The sequence below is a fragment of the Equus quagga genome, chromosome 22 (assembly GCF_021613505.1).
Source record: "Equus quagga isolate Etosha38 chromosome 22, UCLA_HA_Equagga_1.0, whole genome shotgun sequence".
Classification (NCBI taxonomy): Eukaryota; Metazoa; Chordata; class Mammalia; order Perissodactyla; family Equidae; genus Equus; species Equus quagga.
In genome coordinates, this window is record NC_060288.1 from 23845241 (window position 1) to 23867118 (window position 21878).

The 21878-nt window shown below is 41.9% G+C and overlaps 1 protein-coding gene across 5 annotated transcripts in view; it reads left to right on the top strand.

Annotated features, from left to right (window-relative positions):
- Positions 1-21878, top strand: part of ACSL1 (acyl-CoA synthetase long chain family member 1) — a 64883-nt gene that overhangs the window by 36090 nt on the left and 6915 nt on the right. For 3 of the 5 annotated variants that reach the window (XM_046648705.1, XM_046648704.1, XM_046648701.1), the window contains 12 exons: positions 2003-2067; positions 4975-5076; positions 7408-7507; positions 7722-7900; positions 11916-11948; positions 12112-12163; positions 12660-12733; positions 15150-15227; positions 17159-17293; positions 18994-19128; positions 19786-19881; positions 20555-20627. In XM_046648705.1, coding sequence (XP_046504661.1) covers positions 2003-2067; positions 4975-5076; positions 7408-7507; positions 7722-7900; positions 11916-11948; positions 12112-12163; positions 12660-12733; positions 15150-15227; positions 17159-17293; positions 18994-19128; positions 19786-19881; positions 20555-20627 — 1122 coding nt within the window. Of the gene's footprint in view, positions 1-2002; positions 2068-4974; positions 5077-7407; positions 7508-7721; positions 7901-11915; positions 11949-12111; positions 12164-12659; positions 12734-15149; positions 15228-15289; positions 15368-17158; positions 17294-18993; positions 19129-19785; positions 19882-20554; positions 20628-21878 lie in introns of all 5 variants that reach the window. The other 2 variants (XM_046648702.1, XM_046648703.1) reach the window with 2 other exon arrangements.

Consider the following 21878-nt stretch of genomic DNA (forward strand, 5'->3'; position numbering starts at 1 on the left):
TGCTGAGTCTCGGGCCCCATCCCTGTCCAATTGCATCAAAAATTTTGTTAGTAGGTCTTGAGTGTAGTATATTTTGTCAGGTTCCCCAGGTGAGCCTGGGGGTTGACCTCACTCTTTAGAGCAGGACCCTGTAAACTTTTTCTGTAAAGGGCCAGAGAGTAAATATGTTAGGCTTTTGGGGCTGTATGGTCTCTGCTAGAATGCCTCACTGCAGTCTTAGATCATAGGTAAGTGAATGAGTGAGGCTGTGTTCCAGTCAAACTGTGTTTACAAAAATAGGCTGCAGGCCTGATCTGACCCCTGGCTGTAGATTGCTAATGCCTGGTCTTGAAGAATAAAGTAGCATTAGTTCGTAGGGTGAGTGTGTTTTTTTTCCATTTGAAAACAACTTCTGATGGAACTTGTCATGTTCAGTCTTTATTCCAGGCCCTGTGAATTGAAAAGGGTCTGAGAATAAGGCCCTCTGTGGCTCCTTTCTGTTTTCCACAGGCACCCTTTAGAGACAGCCAAGAAGTCGGTGTGAAGGAGTGGGTTTGTCCAGCCTGGGTCCTCCCCCTCCTCATGATGGGTTCTTGAATCCACCTTTGTGTCACATTTCTCTTGTCTAGGGTGTAACTCTGTGTAATAGGCCCAGGCTTGTCAGGGCCCTAGATGGGGCCATGCTCTGCTTTCCCTCCCACTCCCTCCAGGTCCCCAAACCAAATCTGAACACCTAACTCACACTCAAACCTAGAATGGTGAGGCCAGATGTGTTGTGTCCTCAAAACAGAAATGCAAATGCTCCATTCAGGTGGGAGATAACCAAACATCCAACTTCAGATGTCCCTGTAGAAGGAGCCATGCAGGCCCCATGTAACACGGAGCTGACGGAGTGCCCGTGTTTCTAGTTAGGAAATATTCTTGGATGTGGTCAACTCTGATCATCTGAACATGACAGCTTGTGTTTCAGGTGGATATGGCTTTTTCTTTCAACAGCTACCAACTGAGCTTAAAGTTAGCTTGGGATTGATCTGTAGAAAGAAACTTGTACAGTTCCAAATATAAATGATTTGGAGCTATCAATATTACTATGCTAGCCCTTAGCGTGAATAATTATTATAGCTTTTCTTTCCTTCTACTTATTCGGTACCTAAATTGGAATCAGGACGCATCCTGATATTTCGTAACTTTTGCTTTCATGAATGCCCCCTTATTTTCCATCATTTTGCATCTTATCTTCCTTTTTGTTTCTCTGCAGTCAAGACTTCACCCATGTCGGATGGGTGAAATAGGTGAAGGGTGTTAAGAAGTACAAACTCCCAGTTACAAAATGAATAAGTCGTGAGGATGTAATGTGCAGCATAGGGAATTTAGTCAATGATACTGTGGTAAGTTTGTATGGTAAAAATCATTACTAGACTTGTCATGGTGATCATTTCGCAATGTATATAAATGTCAAATCACTATGTTGTACACTTGAAACTGATATAATATTATATGTCAAATACACTTCAATGAAAAAAATAAGACTTCACCCATGTAATTAGAATTCCAGGTGATTCTTGTTACCTTTGGTTATCAGAATTTGGGCACTTAAAAATTATATTTTCCATTTCACATTCTGAGTTAGGATGCTTTAAGCTTTTTTAGAAATTTTGAAGGATACCTCTTCTGAAAACCTATGCTAGGATCTCTTTACCACTCAGGGTATGACTTCTTTCTAACCCAATAGGGTATTGAAGAAGAATTGACAAATTGAGCGTCCTTAAAAATTGTATTTGCTTTATCTCCTCTCATTTTCCTCCTTTCCTGCCCCATTTAAGAAACAAAATAGAAATAAGTAAACAAAAAATCAGACCGAACCCCAGGAAGAAAACTGATTTCCAATCTGAACTCACTGTTTCTAACCTGACGACCTCTGGAGTCTAGCTGATGCTTTGTAGAAGGAGATGGGATGAAAATTATAATATTGATGCATGTTGAGCCCATCCTTTGTTTTTTCATGTTTTCTCTCTTTTTTTAGATAATGGCCATTGTTTGGGCTCTCGGAAGCCGAACCAACCCTATGAGTGGCTTTCATACAAACAGGTGAGCTTTCTGTCTCTGTGAACTCCTCTTGCAAGCTGTAGTGCTTAAATATGTCCGTTTTTGCAGCCATTGGATGTTAGGGCAGGAAGATTTCTACCAAGTATATGTGCTGGACCAGCTCAGAGCTTCAGGATAAGCATACAGCATCCAAATGGAGAAATTTTACACAAAGATTTGGGAACAACTAGTTAAATCATTTACCTGGTGGTTCAAAGCACTTTCCTTTGGAGCTGATGTAATGCATTGTGGAGTATAGTATAATTTTTAAGATAAAATCTAGAAATGTGCTTCAAGTGGGTGACTCTTCTCCTGGACACCATGCGGGGATAGGGTTACTTCTCTCTGCCTTAAGGGGTACTAGAAAAGTTTAGAAGCCCCAGTCTAGTGTAACCCTCTCATTTTATAGATGAGGAAAACATGCCCCAGGAAGGGATGGGACTCACTCAAGGTCACAGCTGGTTAGTGGCAGAACCAGGACCAGAAGTGAGGTCCCCACCATCTGTTGGAGTGCTCTTCATTGCATCACACTGATCCTGACTAACATGGGACTGGTGTGACATTTAAGCCCAGGGCAGCCACGGAGAGGAGCACAGATGTTCAGAGATGACACCTGTGTTCTGTATAAACACAACGGAAGCTGGGGTGTGGGTGTTTCTTCTCTGGTCACTCTGCAGTCCCAATTGGTCCACGGCTACAACAGTTGAAATAGTAATTTGGGAATGGCAGATAGCAGAGCAGGCAGACATTGCTTTTTATTTTTATGATGATTACAACAAAGCTGGGTGCCCCTGCTCTCCTCAGTCTCAGTAGTACCCAGGACATTCAGGAGCAGCTGGAATTGTCAGCTTGGCTGCCTTCTGTTCCCAGCGCAGCTGTCCAGGAAACAGCTCCTGCCCTGGGACAGGTAGTCCTGGTGGTGTTCATGAATACACAGGAACTTCCTCCTCCTGTGTTTCGTGTGAAGGGTGCTCTCAGCAGTTGGTGTGTTCTGGGTGTGTATGTGGGGGAAGTTGTCGTGAGGAGCCACGGAGCCAGCTTGGGAACAATGCTCACTGGTACTCCCTAGCTTGAAACCGATGTTTTCTTCCCTTCCCTCATCTGAAGATCAATGACGTGCAGAAGGCTTTGCTTGGGCATCTCTCTCTCTCTTTCTCAGAGCTTAGCATACCTTGCTTGTATTGTAGAAGGAGTGAAGGTCTGTAACCCAGGTGACCAGAGAGATTTTCACTGTTTTTATTTTGCCTTACCAGAGCCAAACACTAGTGTCCCATCCAAATAGTCATTCTCAAGATCTCTCATTGTCACAAGTGGGGCACAAACTCTTGATGTGTGTTGGCCATTTAAGATTGCACAGTGGTCTTCAGGCCTTGAAGAATCCTCAAGTGCTTTCTGGATTACTTCTCACAGTAATATATTCCTCTGTTATTCTGTTGTATGTTCACCGGAAGAGAGAAGATGCAGCCCTTGCAGATTGGAGTTTTCAAGGCAGATTGAAAATCCTTGGGTTTTCTGAGGGTGTTAATCTGTATATTGTACATTTTAGTCAGAGGCTGGTGAAGATACAAAACTGGACTTGACTGGAGCCCACCGTGGACTTGTACATTTAAATCATTTTTTTTTTCCACTGGCTCAATGCTTCTGACCTTTGGGGGCTAGCAACCCCTTTGAGGTGTTTTGAAGAAAGATAGAGATCTTCTTTCTAGAGATAAATACGTATCTATTATCCTAGTGAGCGCTCCAGGCATTTCCCAGGTTCTCATCCCTTAAATGCAAGCAAGAATTGTGAAACAGTACAGGGGATATGAAAGTAATCAGCATATTCATGTTTTTCTTGCTCTTGCCTCACCAGTGTCAGCTCTCCTTCCCATGGGCACAGCAAGGGATGGCACTATGTGCCACAACCAACAGGGTTCTGGAGCAGGAATAGGTGTGGCTTCATTTCCTGAGGGCGTGGGTGTGAATTAAAAGTGCTCTTGAGGATCTACCAACTGAAAATGAAGAAAAGAATGCCAAATTTTAAGATTCAAAAAAATTTTTTTAGTTAATTTGAGGTAGGAATGGGGAGAGAATGGGGACAGGTTTATAGTCCTGCCTAATTTTTCTGAATCTACCTACTTTTGCTTAGTTGTAATAATGGTACGCATTTTTGTCCTTATTTATTTTACTTAAAATTGTCACAGATATTCTAAGTTTGATAGGGTTTTCATAATTGTAATGTTTACTAGCTATATAGCATTTCTCAGAGATTTACCACTGTATATTGAACCCCCCCCCCCCAGTCGTTGGTCTTTTTTCCCCTAGCATTTTGTGATTTTAGATAATTTTGAAATATATACCTTTGTACGTTAAGTTTTTTAAAACCTCCTTCTAAGGTTGAATTATTTCCTAAGAGTAAATTCTTAAGATTCGAATTGTAGAGCCTAATGATAAGAGCTGGTGCTTATTTTTTTAAACGTCTCCCCAAACTTGCTATTTCTGTGTTTATACCAAATGACAAGTTTTGGCTGCTCTGCTACTCTTTATAAATACAAAAAAAAAAAAAAAAAAAACCCACTATGTCCTTGTATTGCTTTTATAATTTTGTAAGATTTTATAAAACTAAAGTATAAAATAGGAATGTGTGGGAAACCCTGACATACAATCATCTATGACCCGCCACTTTTGAGATGAGATTCACTTGCATTTCCGAAGGACCGTATTGATCAGTTCTCTTAAAAGTGAATTCTGATGAGGAAATCCTTGTATTTTACGAAAACGTGGCACTCCAGGAGCACCTGTTTGCTCCCGCTCTCCTTCTCTGTGCGGTGCTGCCTGCTGGCTGAGATGCTGGACTCGGCCGTCGCCCAGCAAGCTTTGTTCCTTGACTTGGGCCTGATGCTCTTCCTGGTTCTTTCTTCCCCATTGCAGGTTGCCGAAATGTCAGAGTCTGTGGGGTCGGCGCTGATCCAGAAGGGCTTCAAGGCTGGCCCAGAGACGTTCGTTGGCATCTTTGCCCAGAACAGACCGGAGGTACTAACCACTGGGCCCCGACCGTACGTGGTTTTGAGAGTTCTCAGCTCTAAGAGCTGGTCAGAGTTCACCCCTCCTGCTGCTGGAGACCAGATCTGTGATCTGATATCTACTGAGAATATGACTTTGTGTTACACCTTAGAAAGTGACACATGTGAAACCCCAAACCAGAGCCTCCTTAGCCTTTAGGTAGAAAAAAAAAAAAAATCACTTTTTTTTTCTGATTATTGGTTTTTGTTTTTTTAAGATCAGGTCCCCAGCCAAAAACTAACAAAGGAGTTATTAGAACAAATGACTAATGAAGAAGTCTTCTCGCTTTAAGGACTACTTCTGTGATTAGAAACATAGCATTAATCAATTATAGAGAAACTTGGATGCATTGCTGTCGGTAGCAAACTCTCATCTTTTCTTTCTGAAAAGTTTGAGCTTTTCCTCTGCTCGGGTTACCAAGTTTAAAATACCATGGGTGACAAGGAAAGTGCCTCACTGAGAGCCAGCCTTATTTTAGACACGCAGTCTGCTGCTTGGCTGTCTAGGCTCATGCATGTGGCTTCTATAAACCATTGAATTAAAGTGAATTTACATGAGAAGCTCTTTTGGAGTATTGCTTACAATGTTAATGAACAAACTGATGGCGTAGCTGGCTTGGGAAATTTCAAGCACCAGGCTTGAAGAACTGGTTCTTAGATCTACTGGTGTCCAAGAGTCATATTGGTTTGATCCCTGTGCTACTGACTGTTTTACAAATTAGCATGGTTTCTTAGCGTTTTATGGACTGTTAAGGGAAAAACAGCATTTTCCACAGGTGGACCATGACTAGGTTCATGAAATTGAGTTTCTTTCATTTTAAGTGAAACCCACTCAAATGAACACATTCAAAATGTGTTTGAATGTGTTGTTTTAGCAGGATTTTTATAAGGAATCTTTAACTAGGATGCATATTCCTTACTTCACGGAGTAGGCACCCTCCTATATTTATCAATTAGTTCAGTAAATGTTTACTGAGTGCCTACGGTATGCCAGGCACCATGAGACACCAAAGCACGACAGTGACTTGAATCTCCTTTGGGAGGTACCACGTTAGAGAAGACAGGCCCATAAGCTGATACATTCTCTGTAACGGGGTAGGTGTGGAGACAGGGCAGAAGGATTGTGGGATCTCAGTCAAGGAGGACTTCCTGGAGGTGGCATCTGAGTGGAGTCTTGAAGGACATGAGGGTGGGGAAGCCAAGGGAATGTCAGGAACAACCTCATGTTTGCATCTGGCAACATGTTTGTGTTGGGGAATGAAGCATTTTACTGTGGTAGAGCTTGGAGTGGCAGGACGAGGGGCAGGGAAGAGAGACCACATGTGCCCCATGTACCCTAATAAGGAGCTTGGACCTGACCTCTGCATTCTAGTTTGAAATTGGTTCCAGGAAAAAAAAAAAAGGAGGATGGTTCCAGGTGAAGTGAATGTGGGTGGACTGTGCTCCCTTCCCATGGCAGCTGTGCCTTTATCTGTGTCTGGAGGGGTTCTGCACAAGGCTTGCCAGCTGCAGCTGGAGGTGATGGGCGCTGCTGAGGCCAGCCCCATTTGCCCTGTAGGCAAAGGAGTCACTATGTGGCTGATGAGTTTAGGAACAAGATGACCTCTAAACCAGTTACACTATCACTTCTTTCCTTTATCATTTTTCTGGGGAGATTTTCCCAGAACAATTTTCCTGTTAGGCAAGTGTGTCTCTCCTTCTCCTACTCCCGGGCAGTATTGCACACTGCCACCAGGTCGAGCTTCCTCAGACCACACACCGAGAAGTCCTCAGTGGCTGTGCATTGCCTGCAGAATAGAGCTAGGCTCCTCTAGCCAGGGGCTTGCTCCAGCCCACCTCTCCAGCCTTGCCATTCCCTGCTGGAACATCCACGTCAGCCACATGGCTCCCTGACCCCCTTCCTGCTTTCAATTGGATAGTCCCTGCTATTGGCGTCTCCTTGTCTTTCTCTTCCATCTGTCCAAAATCTGCTGCTCCTGCAAAGGGCAAGCTCAGTTTCCTCCCCCACGAAGGTGGTCCGTTGTGGGCTCGGTCATCTCTGAGTCAGTCACTCTCTTGTATTGTTAATTCTCTTTTCACATATTTGCCTCAATTCTTCAGGCAAATTGCACTTTCCATTTGAGAACGGCACAAGCGTTCCCCTCATGGGAGTCCCTCATGGTGCCAGGCACATATCAGTAGATACACACGTACTAATTTTGCTGCATCCAGTGTTTCCACTTTGAATCTAGAGTATCACTCTCCTTGGAGTGGTTCTATGATGACACCTCGTTCTCTCCCCCTGACTTTTCTCTTTGTTTAGTGGGTCATCATTGAACAAGGATGCTTTGCTTATTCATTGGTGGTTGTCCCCCTCTATGATACCCTGGGAACCGAAGCAATCACCTACATAGTCAACAAAGGTACGTCTACAGCCTTTGGGTGGCTGTTGGCCTAGTTATTGGTTAGATCCGGTGACTTTCCACTTGCTTCTGTTTGATTTGATAGGGATTTTATATTTAAATGCACCTTTCCATTCAAAGAATGTAGTCCTTAAAATAACCTGGTGTTGGATCTTATACACTCAAGCTTTTAAAATCCTGGAGCTTCTTCCTCATTGTGTCTCTTTATTTCTAGTTGAACTCTCTCTGGTTTTTGTTGACAAGCCAGACAAGGCCAACCTCTTATTAGAAGGTGTCGAAAATAAGTTAACACCAGGCGTTAAAATCATAGTTCTCATGGACTCCTTTGACGTTGATCTGTTGGAACGAGGCAAAAAGTGTGGGGTGGAGATCCTCAGCTTCAAGACAATGGAGGTGAGTCATTCTACCCTGCCCACTTCTTTGGAGGGTTTCCCTGAGGTCGTTTTGGCTCAAATGTGGTATCTAGAGCAACCGTGAATCCCAACTCTGGCCCGCAGTCTCAGCAACCTGTAAAAGGTGCAGAGCAGAAATTCCTGTCTCATGACTGGAAAGAAGTATGCCCACTGTCAATCCATCACCTCTTATGGGAAGTACTCTCACAGCGTGAGTGGCAGCACGCACGTATTTATTCTAGAGTACTGACAAGCCATGCCAATAAATGCCAGCAATGTGAATTTCAGATTCGGGTGGAGATTGAAGTTTGTATGTCATCTTTAGGCTTTGATGGCTTCTGCTTAGTGATTTGTCTCTAAAATGGAGCCAGATAGAGAAATCAGCCTCATTATTCTTTTTCCCAGGTTGCTTTTGTAGAGTCCTGGTAAATTTCCAGCATAGATGTTTGATTTGGTTTATTTGCATATTAAATCTCTTAAGATTCACATTAATCACAACTTTGAAGGTAACTGTTCTAGGAAGATGAGTGTGGTCCGTATTTAAATGGGTCGTGTGACATTGGATCATGTAAAAAGCTGAGTCCCTCAGTTGGACATTGATTAGAATTCCATCCAGGGGCCAGCCCCTTGGCCGAGAGGTTAATTTGGCATACTCTGCTTCGGAGGCCTAGGGTTTCTCCAGTTCCGATCCTGGGTGTGGACCTAGCACAGCTCATCAAGCCATGCTGGGGCTGCATCCCACATAGCAGAACTAGGACCTACAACCAGAATATACAACCATGCACTGGGGGGCTTTGGAGTGAAGAAGAAGAAAAAAAAAGAAAAAGGATTGGCAACAGATGTTAGCTCAGGACCAACCTTAAAAAAAAAGATTTCCATCCAAAGAAGCTGGCAAGAGGAGCCTCTTTTTGTGTACACATCATAGTAATAGGAAGTAATAAGCTAAATAGAGTAAGTCATTCTCTTTCTGAAAATGTTCTAAGTATTTTCCTGGAACTGTTATAAATAAACTTTTAAGATTTATTTATAGTTCTCCTTCTGCAAAGAATTTGAGGCTACAAGTAAGGATCTATAAAACTTTTCCTGGGGAACTTAGTACTCATAAGGAAACTGTCATTTGTCCTTATAGAGCCTCTGCCTTATATGCACACATGTGCATGCGCACACACGCACACACGTGGCAGCATAGAACATGAGTCCGTAAAAGCTAATGGGTGTGCTGTTGCATTAAATTGGGTTTTTATCTAGCTTTTTAAAACCTAACCTTTCCCCACATTTGTTTTTTTTGCTTGTAATTCCCTTTCACGATAATGTAATCTCTTTTTCCTCCATTTTTCTTCCTTCTCCTTACCTGCCCGTCACACAGACACACACAGAGGAAGTTTTTGGTCTTTTTTGACTGCTATATGATAAAAAAAAGTAATTTTAAGATTAAAAAATTTAGATGAGTAGAGTGACTGAAGATTGTAATATAAAGTTTATATTAAAATCTTTATTTATAGAAGACATTGTTTTATACTTACCTGTTTAATATGTTTCATGTTTGGTTTAAAAAATCTTATGAGCAAAAGATTAAGTTTTGAAGAAATTAATTTAATTTAATTTTATTTTATTTTATGTTTTTTTGGTGAGGAAGAGTGGCCCTGAGCTAACATCTGTGCCAGTCTTCTTCTATTTTGTATGTGGGATGCCGCCACAGTGTGGCTTGATGAGTGGTCTGTAGGTCTGCACCTGGGATCTGAACCCACGGACCCCAGGCTTTCAAAGCAGAATGTGTGAACTTAACTACTATGCCACTAGGCCAGCCCCAAGAAATGGATTTTAAATTAGCCTTATGGTTGATCATGTGATCAAGTTTTGATTAATGTGTATTTTTCTAGGAGGAACATTAGGAACATTGGCATTTGGAATTTTTGCACTTTTTTCAATATTTATTATGAAAATTTTCAAACATGCAAACAAGTTGAAAGAATTTCACAGTAGACCGTGATATACCCACCGAGTCTATAATTAACATTTTAATATATTTACTTTATCACATATTAATCCATCATCAATCTATCTCTTTTTAATGCATTTTCAGTAGTTTGTAAATTTTATCACCCCTAAATACTTCATCATGATAATAATTAACTAGAATTCAGTTTTTCTTCTTTTTATAGTTCTTCTTTTGTTGGCATTTGGAGCCTAAAGATGACAACTTGTTTATTTTTATGCTTCCTGTGCTGTTTTCCAGACGATGATTTCAGGTTTCAGGCTGTAAAACTTTCTCGGCAAATAGTGCACTCGTTTGGATCATGTTTGTTCTCAATAAATTAAAAGCCAAATTGCATACACTATTGCTTTATTTTATGCAACCTCAATTTTTGAAGAATTAGAGATCCCAAGAAGTTACGTAAGAATTTTGAAAAGATAAGTGGAAATTTGGACCTGATAAAGATTATTTTGAAAAAAAGAAAAAGATAGAATTATTATTGCTTTAGCTCTTGGCTAACTTTAATGTGATGTCAGTGTACCTGTTTTTAATCAGTGGTCTGTTTTATATATATATATATATATAAAATTTAAAATGTGATTAAGATAAAAAACTTTATTTTTTTTATTTTATTTATTTTTTTTAAAAGATTGGCACCTGGGCTAACAACTGATGCCAATCTTTTTTTTTTTTTTTCTGCTTTATTTCCCCAAACCCCCCCTGTACACAGTTGTATATCTTAGTTGCAGGTCCTTCTAGTTGTGGGATATGGGATGCTTCCTCAACGTGGCCTGATGAGCAGTGCCGTGTCCACGCCCAGGATCCAAACCCTGGGCCACTGCAGCAGAGTGCGCGAACTTAACCTCTTGGCCACGGAGCCGGCCCCAAAACTGTTTAAAACTTTATGCTGGGCAGAAACTCACTGAGCTGTGACCACACCCATCTAATTTCTGTTTAATTGTAGGCCTACTCACTGCATGTGCTCACTCAAGCTGTTCCATTTTAATAGGAAAAGAATAGAAATAGTTTATTAAAAAAATTAATAGAGGGGCCTGCCCGGTGGCGTAGTGGTTATGTACATGCGGTCTGCTTTGGTGGCCTGGGGTTCGCGGGTTTGGATCCCAGGTGCTCACCTACACACTGCTTATCAAGCCATGCTATGGCAGCATCCCACGCACAAAATAGAGGAAGATGGGCACCCATGTTAGCTCTGGGACAGTCTTCCTCAAGCAAAAAGAGGAAGATTGGCAACAGATGTTAGCTCAAGGCCAATCTTCCTCACCAAAAAAAAAAAGAGATATTAAAGTGGCCACTGAGACTGCCTTCATGCAGTAAAGTGAACAATATCAAAATGAATCCTTGGTGGTAACTGGGAGCCAGCCTTTGGGAAATGCAGCACCTCAGAAGTGAATCTGTCGTTCTTAACCTTTGTGTCAATTCAAGAGTGGCCTTAGATCCTCTGTCCTGGCCTGTTTTATATTGGAGGTTCTCAAACCCTTTCTCTGCTCCATTTGGGGAGTACACATGTTGGAGCCTCTCCAAAATCGCTAGCATTTCAATTTGGCAGACATTGATTTTTCTCTTTAGATTGAAGATGTCAGTTATGCAGGACTGAGTGATCCCGGGCCGTGCTGAACTCTCTTTTTGGAGGATGCAGAGCATCTGCAGGTCTCTGACTGTGGTTAAGAGTTAGGCTTTGTTCAAGGCCAGAATAGCAAGTGGGAGTGAGGACGAGAAGTATAACGTAAAAGACGTTGATTCCTGTCTTTTGAATAAATCTTATTTCAAAGGCCAATTCTATTACCATTTATATAATTTTATATGAGAGAAGACAACTGGAAAGTGGCTTCTTAGAACAATGGATAAATATTTCGGTTCAGGTTCATTAAAATTGCCGTAGTTTATTTAATTTTAAATTTATGCTGTCTTTGAGCTGTGAGTGAATTCCACAGTAAAGTCAGCTTGAAGTGACTTAACGTGACCTTACTCTTTACATTTAGAAAATGTTCTCATTTGAGATTTTTTTCCTCTTCTAATTAAGGACTTGGGAAGAGCGAACAGACAGAAGCCCAAGGTAAGCACGCTGTGTCAGACCCGGCCAGAGCCCTCTGGCTAGTTTCCAATATCCAGCCATTTCAGAAGCAAGTAGATATCTTGGGTGATGTCTTATGGCTTGTAGTTTTGTTTTCTATTCTGATTTATACCAGATTTTTCTTTTCCTTTTTTATGTGCTGTAGCCTCCAGCCCCTGAAGATCTTGCCGTAATCTGTTTCACGAGTGGAACCACAGGTAAGTTTTGAAATGGAAATTGCTTCTAAGTAGTGTCTTTGTGTGATGACTTACTTGAACTATGGAGGGACAGAAGGCAGAAGAGACAGGAGTGGTTCAGGGGCTGTCCTCTTGTCGCTCTGCAAGACGTTCTCCGAATCTGCGAGTGGCATGTATTTCCTCAAACATTTATTCAGGGTGACAGTTGATTCACCCATCTTCCCGGGGCAAACTGTATCAGTGGTTTCCTGAAATAAAATTCCTGGCTTTCCTTCTCTTATTGCCACACACTCTAAAACTTGCCCATGTTAATACAGATTAAGATAATTCGTTTCATTTAAAGGATTGTAGGTTGCTCAGAATTTACTGTAGTCAACTTTTGGCTTTTGTGTGTGTACCTAACACTCGAGGCAGTTGAGGCTTTAATTATACAGGGTTTCTGGGTTTCCTTAATTTCTCTTATTCTTGGATGGAGCTGCTGTCCTCTAACTTTGTTCTGCTCGTGTGTGTTCCTCAGGCAACCCCAAAGGAGCAATGATTACTCATCAAAATATAGTGAGCGACTGTTCAGCTTTTGTGAAAATGACAGAGGTAAACTTTGGGGATATCGTCATTTTCTTCATATTCATTGATTGGCATTAGGCCTCAAGAAAGCAAGCACTAAAGGCAGCAACACTGTGTTATGTCCGTGCTGTATTTGAAACACTCTGAAATATAGATAAGGTCTGAACTTTTCTGTGGCCTAAGATCACCTTCTCTTGAATGGTTTCCATTGTGGACCTAATTGCTCTTGCCTGTGACCATTAAGGTGAATTGACAGATAGAATTTACTATAACTTTTAGATAGTAAAACTTTATTTGAATTCTGCCCTATAGATCTTTCCAGAAAAGAACAGAGGAGAAATGACTCTCTTGTGCTTTTATGTACTGTTCCAGTGTGGGGAAAATAATTTCTTTAAGTTAACAACAAAATGTTAAATGTTGCTGAAGGTTTTTGAATTGTTGTTATTCGTTATGGTTGATTTGACTTCCATTTTATGAGGATTAAAACCTTGAACTTCTGTTGATCTCCTGTAATCTTAAAGTTTGCTATCCAAGTGTCCTGGTCTGCTCAGGCCACCATAACAAAATAGCACAGACTGAGAGGCGTAAGCAAAAGACGTTTATTTTCTCACAGTTCTGGAGGCTAGAAGTCCATGATGAAGGGGCTGGCAAATTTGCTTTCTGGTGAGGGCTCTCTTCCTGGCTTGTAGACAGCTGCCTTCTCACCAGGCCTCTCATGACCTTCCCTCTGTACGCACATGGAGAATGAGAGAGAGGTTTCTGGTGTCTCCTCCTCTTCTTACAGGGACACCAGCCCTATAGGATCAGGGCCCCACCCCTATGACATCATTTAATTTTGATTACCTCCCCAAAGGCCCTATCTTCAAATAGAGTCACAATGGGTTCCGGCTTCAACATATGAATTTCGAGTGAGAGGGCCTTAATTCAGTCCATAATACCAAGGGTGTTTTTCAAACTTGCCCTTTAAAAAGGTACTTATTGAATAATAGAATGCCTTTCCCTCATACCCTTTGCATGTTTTTACGCAATTTGCTTTTGCAGTCTCTGGAGGAGTTCTCCAAGCCTTAATTTTTGTAACAGGAGCCTGTGCTTAGTGGTTTTTGGAACTGGGCATCTTTGGTGGCTGCAGAAGCTCCATCTCACTTTTACTTGTATTCACCCTTTCTTAGTCCCAAAGACCTATTTGGTATATGCTTTCTAAACAGAATTCAACATTTAGTACCAAAGCGAAATCTTAATTTCCTGATTGGCCTTCACAGAAAACTTAAAATGCGTTAGCGGCTCATCGAGGCAAACGAGACAAAACTTTGTTGAAAATTAATTATCAGGGACGTTTGCAACTTTGTAAAACTTTTAATCATGCTACTGCACATTATTTTTAGTACTAAATCAGAAAATTGAACAGTATGGCTCTTCTTGAGTCTGATTTCTCGTTGCGTAACAGTTTCCTACTGAGAAGTACTGGTTGGGATGCAGGTCATGCTTGAATAAGATTCATCTGAGATAATGGCATGATCAGGCCACCTCATGTGCTGCTGGGGCATCTGTGTTTGCTCAGGACAGATGCTTTCACTTGTTGTCACAGTGTTAGGAAGGATGGTCCAGCTTTGGGGAAGGAAGGGAAGGGCATGGCTCAGAAGTGGGTGCACGGCCCCCCTAGGCAGCTTGACGGCACCTTCATTTCTGTGTTGGTGTGGCAGCAGCTGCTGTCAGCAGCCCTGGTTGGGGCCAGAGTTCTTCAAGTTAATAACATGAGCATTCTAGGCAAACCCTCACTGTGCCTGGCCCTCCGTAAGCCCATATGTAGCCATGAAATGGAAACCAGATGTCCAGACTTAGTCAAGATGCACACCTATCCTGATCAGCATTTTTTCAGAGAGCAAATCCCCTGGTGCCAGATTACAGCTTGTGTTAAACAAATTGGGGTATTTTTCATGGGGTAAAGTAGAGCTTTAAGGTAAAGATGTTGATCAAACTAAAATACTCAAGATGTATTTATACTATAAATAGAAGGAGCTTGGAAATCCAGTTTCTCTCGTCTTTTCTCTAACTTTCCTTTTATAACATAGTATGCTATCTTATGTTGGAATGGGTCTTACATTTCTTACTTTAAGATGAAATAGAGCTTGCTGGGGAGTGGGGTACTATAACTTTGAAGCACTAAACGATGAGAGCACGTGATCCCTTAACATCCTAATTTGGGCAAAGTTTTATTATTTTGACTGAAGTCCCGAATGGATTTATTTTGTCATTCGAAATGACTTGCACTCTATTTGAATTATTAAAGTATGGCTTCTCATTTCATTCCGTGGTGAGAAATAATTGCAGGTCATAAGCAAAAGCAGTTTCTCCTTTGTGTTGAGGTATTACGTGCTCTGAAATATAATGGAAAATTACTGAAAGTCTTACTGCTTTTCTGCCCTGCCGGTGTCTTTGCTTACAGACTGCATTCAGGCCTTGCCCAGATGATACTTTGATATCTTTCTTGCCTCTTGCCCATATGTTTGAGAGAGTCGTGGAGGTAGGCATTGAGTTTTATTTTTCTTGCTTGTTTGCGTTCTGCTAAGATGTTGTGTTTTACAGAAAGTACTTGCCTTGACTGCCAATGACACACACATTTCGTTTTTACCACTTGCACACATGTATGAGCAGCTCATGCTGGTAAGTTTGCTGTGTAGACTTCGTCCCCATAGATAATTCTTTGCTCAGCCCTATTTTAGGAATGGATGCTAAATTTTTAAAAGAGTATAAATTTTTTTTCTGCGTCCAGATCCTTGAACTTGAATCATTCGTTTTAAAATTAGAAGCTCAAACTTTTGAAGGATATGAGTATGAATATAGTTCCAGAAAGAGTAACTGTAAAAGTAGGATTTTTATGAACATCATTATAAAGCCTCGCGAGGCTTCCGCTGTGGGAACCCTCTGTTTTTTGCTGTGCTTGTTCACAATGCACAAGTTGACTTAAGACTCATCTTGTTATCAATCTTCTGAGTACCCTTGGAAAAGCAGGATGACCTTTTGCGGACCTTTGCCTGGTCTCCCTGTACACAACTGTGTGACTAATTTAAAAACTAGCCAAGAACTGTCTTTTTTCCATCTTGGACAATTTTGGATTGTATCCTTATAGGAAAAACAGTGGGCACCATTCATTCATTTAACAAATATTTGTTGAGCACCAGCCATGCACTAGGCACTGTGCTAGGTGTTAGTGACAGAGAGGTGACTGGTAGAGAGCAGACCCTTTGATCGGCTGCCTCCCTAAAGGATTTACTTACCTCTAAACGATTAAGGATCATTGAATCCCATCCTCCATCTATTACTTCTGTTGCTTGCACACCTTAGGAGATCTTGTGAGTTTGTAAAGTGATCTCAAGTGAGTTAATGATGGACTGTATGTTCCTAACTGTAGTTGTAGAAGTATGCCTGGGAGGCAAGCCACACTGAAGAAGCAAAAACCTCTTGAACATTAATTTTTTTTTCTTTTTGAGGAAGATTAGCCCTGAGCTAACATCTGCCACCAATCCTCCTCTTTTTGCTGAGGAAGACTGGCCTTGAGCTAACATCCGTGCCCATCTTCCTCTACTTTATATGTGGGACGCCTGCCACAGCATGGCTCGATGAGCGGTGTGTAGGTCTGTGCCTGGGATCCAAACTGGCGAACCCTGGGCCGCCAAAGCGGAACATGCAAACTTAACTGCTGTGCTACCTGGCGGGCCCCCTTGAATGTTAATTTTTAAATAATGAACCACAATGTATCTTTCTTGTGGTTTCTGCTTTCAAGCCTGAGGTCATTTGTACCTCCATGGCATCATCTTTTGAATCTCTCTTTCTTTTTAAAATTTAAAATAGGCAGACTGCGTCAAGTGCATATGGCTTGCCAGTGCAATTTGCATCAGACGGGAAAAAATTCATGCAGTAGATTGTAGCTGAATGGCAAGCCACTCTGGTGTTAGATGTCCTCGTGTCTCAACTGCAACATATTCAGTGGCTTTTCAGAAATTTTTAGTTAGATTCAAATAAAAGAAAATGAGACTTTGATACATTTGGACTATAGGCAAATAGCTAAGTTTTTGTTTTAAGAATAAATTTGACCTAAAGTTTCTGGAAGATTGAAAAGATTTGGATTATATAATACTATATCATTGAGTCAGCAGATATTTATCTTGAAGCTAAACTAGCAGAACCTCTATGATTGTGCAAAACAACACACCCTGGGTTCTCACTAGCTCCCCTATCTGGTGATCAAGAGAATACCCCATTTCCTGTCATGCAATGACTGGAGATTGCAAGAACATTGTTTTAAAAGCTGCCTACATTTAGGAACTTTAACATTTCTGGAAACCAGTCCAAAATGCTAAAACTGAAACCTTGTGCCTTGTGTGTCTCTGTGTGTATGCTGTGTAACCCCTGCTACAATGACAAACCGTTGGGTCCCTCTGCTTACCTCTCTAGTGTGTGATGCTGTGTCACGGAGCTAAAATAGGGTTTTTCCAAGGAGATATCAGGCTGCTTATGGATGACCTCAAGGCGCTTCAACCCACTGTCTTTCCTGTGGTTCCAAGACTTCTGAACCGGATGTTTGACCGAGTAAGTTCCAAGCACAGAGCCGGGGACAGAGGGCTAGCCCCTGAGTCTGAGACTCGAGTTTGAATCGGGCTCAGCCGGGTGCCTTCTGTGTGACCATGGACAGTCCTCTTAGTGTCACACAACTGCAGTTTACTCATCTGTAAGACTAGAATGCACTTCCCTCACAGAGCTGTCAGTAAGGATTATAAGAGAAAACACACGTGCAACACTTTGTAAACTGGAAGGCACCGTGCAAGGGTAAGGTGGCCAGTCATTTGATTTTTTACACTAAACTCTCCGAGCTGCTGTTTTCTCATCTATACAACAGACTGTTACCTCCTCTCCCTGCTGTCTATCTTATAAAGATGCTAATTGTATCACATGAAAATAGTAACTATGAAATGGTTTTATAAATTTTTTTTTAATTCTAGCAAATGGTTTTATAAATTAGAAAGCTCCATGCACATGTGGAATATTACTTACTTAGCCACATTGAGAGAAGTGACTAAGCCAAGCTGGGGACTGAGAGGAGGCCAGTCCCCTGTGGTGGGCAGTTACAGCGTGGACCGCACAGCCAGGGCGAGATCCATGTGTGGCGTGGGCAGTCTCCAAAATCACTTAGGACACGGCACTTTTAATGCTCTTTATTTTAAGGCCGGGCTTCTGTCATCTATGAGAACCTTGTCATGTTTTAATGGTTCTTCAAAAAAATCTTTTTAAAACAGATTTCTTGAGATATAATTCATATACCATACAATTCACCCATTTCAAGGGCACAATTCAAAGGTTTTTAGTACATTCGCAGAGTTCTGCAACCATCACCAGAGTCCCTTTTAGAACATTTGTGTCACCTCAAAAAGAAACCCTGTCGCTACATTTCAGCTATCATCCTCCACCCGGCCACCCATCTCCGCCACTAAGCCAAAAACTTATCTACGTTCTGAATCTATAGATTTCCCTATTCTGCATGGAATCCTGCAATATGTGGTCTTTTGTGACTGTCTTCTTTCACGTAACGTGTTCTCAGGGTTCATCCATGTTGTAACCTCGATCAGTACTTCATTCTTTTTAATAACCAAATAATATTCCACTGTGTGGATTTAATCATCTTATTAATCCATTCATCCTTTAATGGGCTTTTGGGTTGTTTCCACTTTTTGGCTATTATGAATAATGCTGCTATGAACATTCATATTTGAGTTTCTGTGTGGACATGTATTTTCATTTTTCTTGGGTATGTACCTGCGAGTGAAATTGCTGGGTCATATGATAACTCTGTGTTTAACTGATTGAGAAACTGCCAGTGTGTTTTCTATTTTCTTTTTATTTTTGGCGGGGGGAAGATTGGCCCTGAGCTAACATCTGCTGCCAATCCTTCTCTTTTTGCTGAGGAAGACTGGCCCTGAGCTAACATTCATGCCCATCTTCCTCTGCTTTATATGTGGGATGCCAGCCACAGCATGGCTTGATAAGTGATGTGTATGTCCACGCCCGGGATCCAAACTGGCAAACCCTGGATTGCTGAAGCAGAGCACGTGAACTTAACAGCTGGTGCCACAGGGCTGGCCCCAGTCTGTTTTCTAAAGCTGTACCATATTACATTCTCACCAGCACTGGAAGAGGGTTCCGATTTCTCCACATCTTCACCAACACTTATTTTCTGACTTTTTGCTTCTAACCATCCTAGTAATTTCGAATCTTCTTATTTCTTGACTCATTAGATTTTTGGCCAGGCAAACACCACACTGAAGCGATGGCTGCTGGATTTTGCCTCCAAGAGGAAAGAGGCAGAACTTCGCAGTTGCATCATTAGAAACAACAGCCTGTGGGATAAACTAATCTTCCACAAAATACAGGTAACAAACGGACTCACACCTATTATTTGTCACGTAAATAATTTGGGTTTCAAAATTTCTGTGAGGGCTCTTTTTTAAAGACAGGTATGAAAGTGAGAGAGAGAATGACACATTTTAATTAATTCTGGCACATTTCTAAAAATTAAGGACAAAGCCAGTAGCTGACCCTCAGTGTCTAAGACAAATTTGAACAACATTGTAGCTATCTAGGGCAGGAAAGGAATCAGTGTGTTATAGCCTTTCCAATTTTCCATTTTGTTTCGCTTTTCTGGAACAAGTATGTCACCCTTGAGATAATTTTTTTAGGCATGAGTGATAAAGTATTTGGAATAATATTATGTCTAAAAAAAATGCCAAAAGTGTGGTAGTGGCCACAAATCCACCACACTCTTATTCTAATTCCTTTAAAATACCTGCAAGTCAAGGTGTTGGCTTGTTTCCATACCTGTTGAGAGCAAATGGTATAGTTTCAAGTGGAAAGAGGGTCCCGTCAGGTGTTCCTCTTAGGAAGGCCTGGGAGTTCCCGGGCGTTGATGAGCTCTGTGTGGCCTGAAGAGAGGGACCTGGTGGGTTAGGATTCCGAGCAGGTGTCTTTGAGGAGCCCGCTGACTTCCAGCTGTTTGACTCTCATCCTCTCCCCTTTCTCCGCCTTGTCAGTCAAGCCTGGGAGGAAGAGTCAGGCTGATGGTCACAGGAGCTGCGCCCGTGTCTGCTACCGTGCTGACGTTTCTGAGAGCAGCCCTTGGCTGTCAGGTGAGTGGGTTTCGCGGCAGCTGTTCGTCTCAGACTTTATCAGGCCCTAGAATCTTCTTTCCAAATGTCGTTCTTACTGTGCTTCTGTGTCTTATTTTTGTTTGGAAGATCATGTTACTCCTAGGTTGCTTGGAGAAAGAAAGAAGTATATGTATCTTTGACCCTAGGCAGGAGAATATGTGTTCGTGCCCAGCACTGTGTCATTTTCTCGAGGGTAAGGCGCAAAACGTGCCTTAGAGGCAGGTGTGAGGATATGGGAATGGCAAGGGGTCGTGAGTGATAAGCAGACCTGTGTTAAAGGGGATGGGGGAGGTAGCTGAGACTGAGTGACAAATGGGACGTGTCAGGTAGAACCGTGAGCTGAGAGAGGGAGTGCTTTCCTGGGCGGGTTGTGTGCCCGTCATGCCACGTTAATGTTCTCCGTTGCCTGTCTGCAGGAAGGGAAGTAGAGATGAAATGGACGGCAGCGGTGTCTGGTGTGGGGGTGAAGATGTTGGGTGCTGTAATAAAGCCTGTTGTCATATTGAACGAATTTTCCCAAGGGGAAATTTGAAAAGAGATTTCACCACAGTCGGCCATTATTCAGGAATTAGAGAAACTTAGTTACCAATGCACTTCCAGCAAAGGTGTGACTGACCCACCTCTAATAATGTTTCATCTCTTGGTGACCCAGTTTTACGAAGGCTATGGGCAGACCGAGTGCACGGCCGGGTGCTGCTTGACTATACCTGGAGACTGGACGGCAGGTATGGTTGGCAGGGACATCCCTTATGGGAATCTTATTGTTGGATTGGAATTATTGGAATTGGGTAAATCATTGATTCATTAATCAACCTAAATGAGTGCTATGTCTCAAATGATTAGGCCTCGGGGCAAACAATCTTGTGATCAGGGAACTGTATGCAACATGTCTCCTGTGGCAGAGTGGGATGTCATTTAGAGGCTCTGACCGTAACGCTGGTGGCAGTGGAGACTTACCTAGATCCGGAAGGTGACGTCTGAGAGATGGTGCCTTTTATGAGCTTTATCAGAGCTTTCCAGTCATTGACTGGGGCCTAATTATTTGCTGGTAGATTTTAATTAAAGTTACACCGTGCCCTGTGCTAGATGTTGAGACTACAGAGAGAAATGAACACAAGTCCTTTTTCCCAAAAGGAAAAATGGAGGAGGACAAACACAAAAACAATTATTGAGCACCTGTCGCAGATGAGGCTCTGTGCTAGGTGCTCATGATATACGTTACGTGCGATTTATCCCAGCAGCATCCCTGTGAGATAAGTCCTGTTACCTCTGAGAGGAAAGGGTTGATTGTTCGTTAAAAACCATGTAAATAATGTGTAAGAATTTACACAGCGTTATGCTTTGAGGCCAGGATTCCAACCCAGGTCTGACTGCAGAACTTCTGTGTTTTCCCCTCTTCCACACTGCTGGTACATTCCACACTGTGATAAATAAATTCCCAGATTTATTTGGTGTATTATAAATATGAGCAGTATCTGGTCACGTACATTCTACTATCTGGCACTATCTAGTAGCCAATCCTGGCATTGGCATGAACAGTCTATGAACGTTTTTCATGCTGTTTGTTTAACTTTTAACCCCTGTTCCTTACCAGCTAGAGAATTTGGAATAGTGATCTCTTTAAGCTAAAATTATGAAAAGATAGGAAGAATTATCTGCGACGTTCTTGAATCATATCTAAATCTCTGCTATTTTTGTGTTGGGAAAAGAACCCAATCTTAACACCCTTTGGCAAGAGAGTTAAGTTAGCTGTGAAAAGAAGCGCTGTCCTGTCTTCATGAACTTAAGTATAAAATATGTACATTCATACTAAGGAAACAAAGGCGATATTGATCAGAACCAGTGGTGTGTGAGAGAATAATCAAGGTTTGCCAGAGCGACATTTGTTCTTTCTCCTTGTAGAGAATAGGGATGTTAAGAAGTCCATGTGAGGGAGGGGTGACAAATCATAGGCAGGGGTCATCAGATCACAGGAG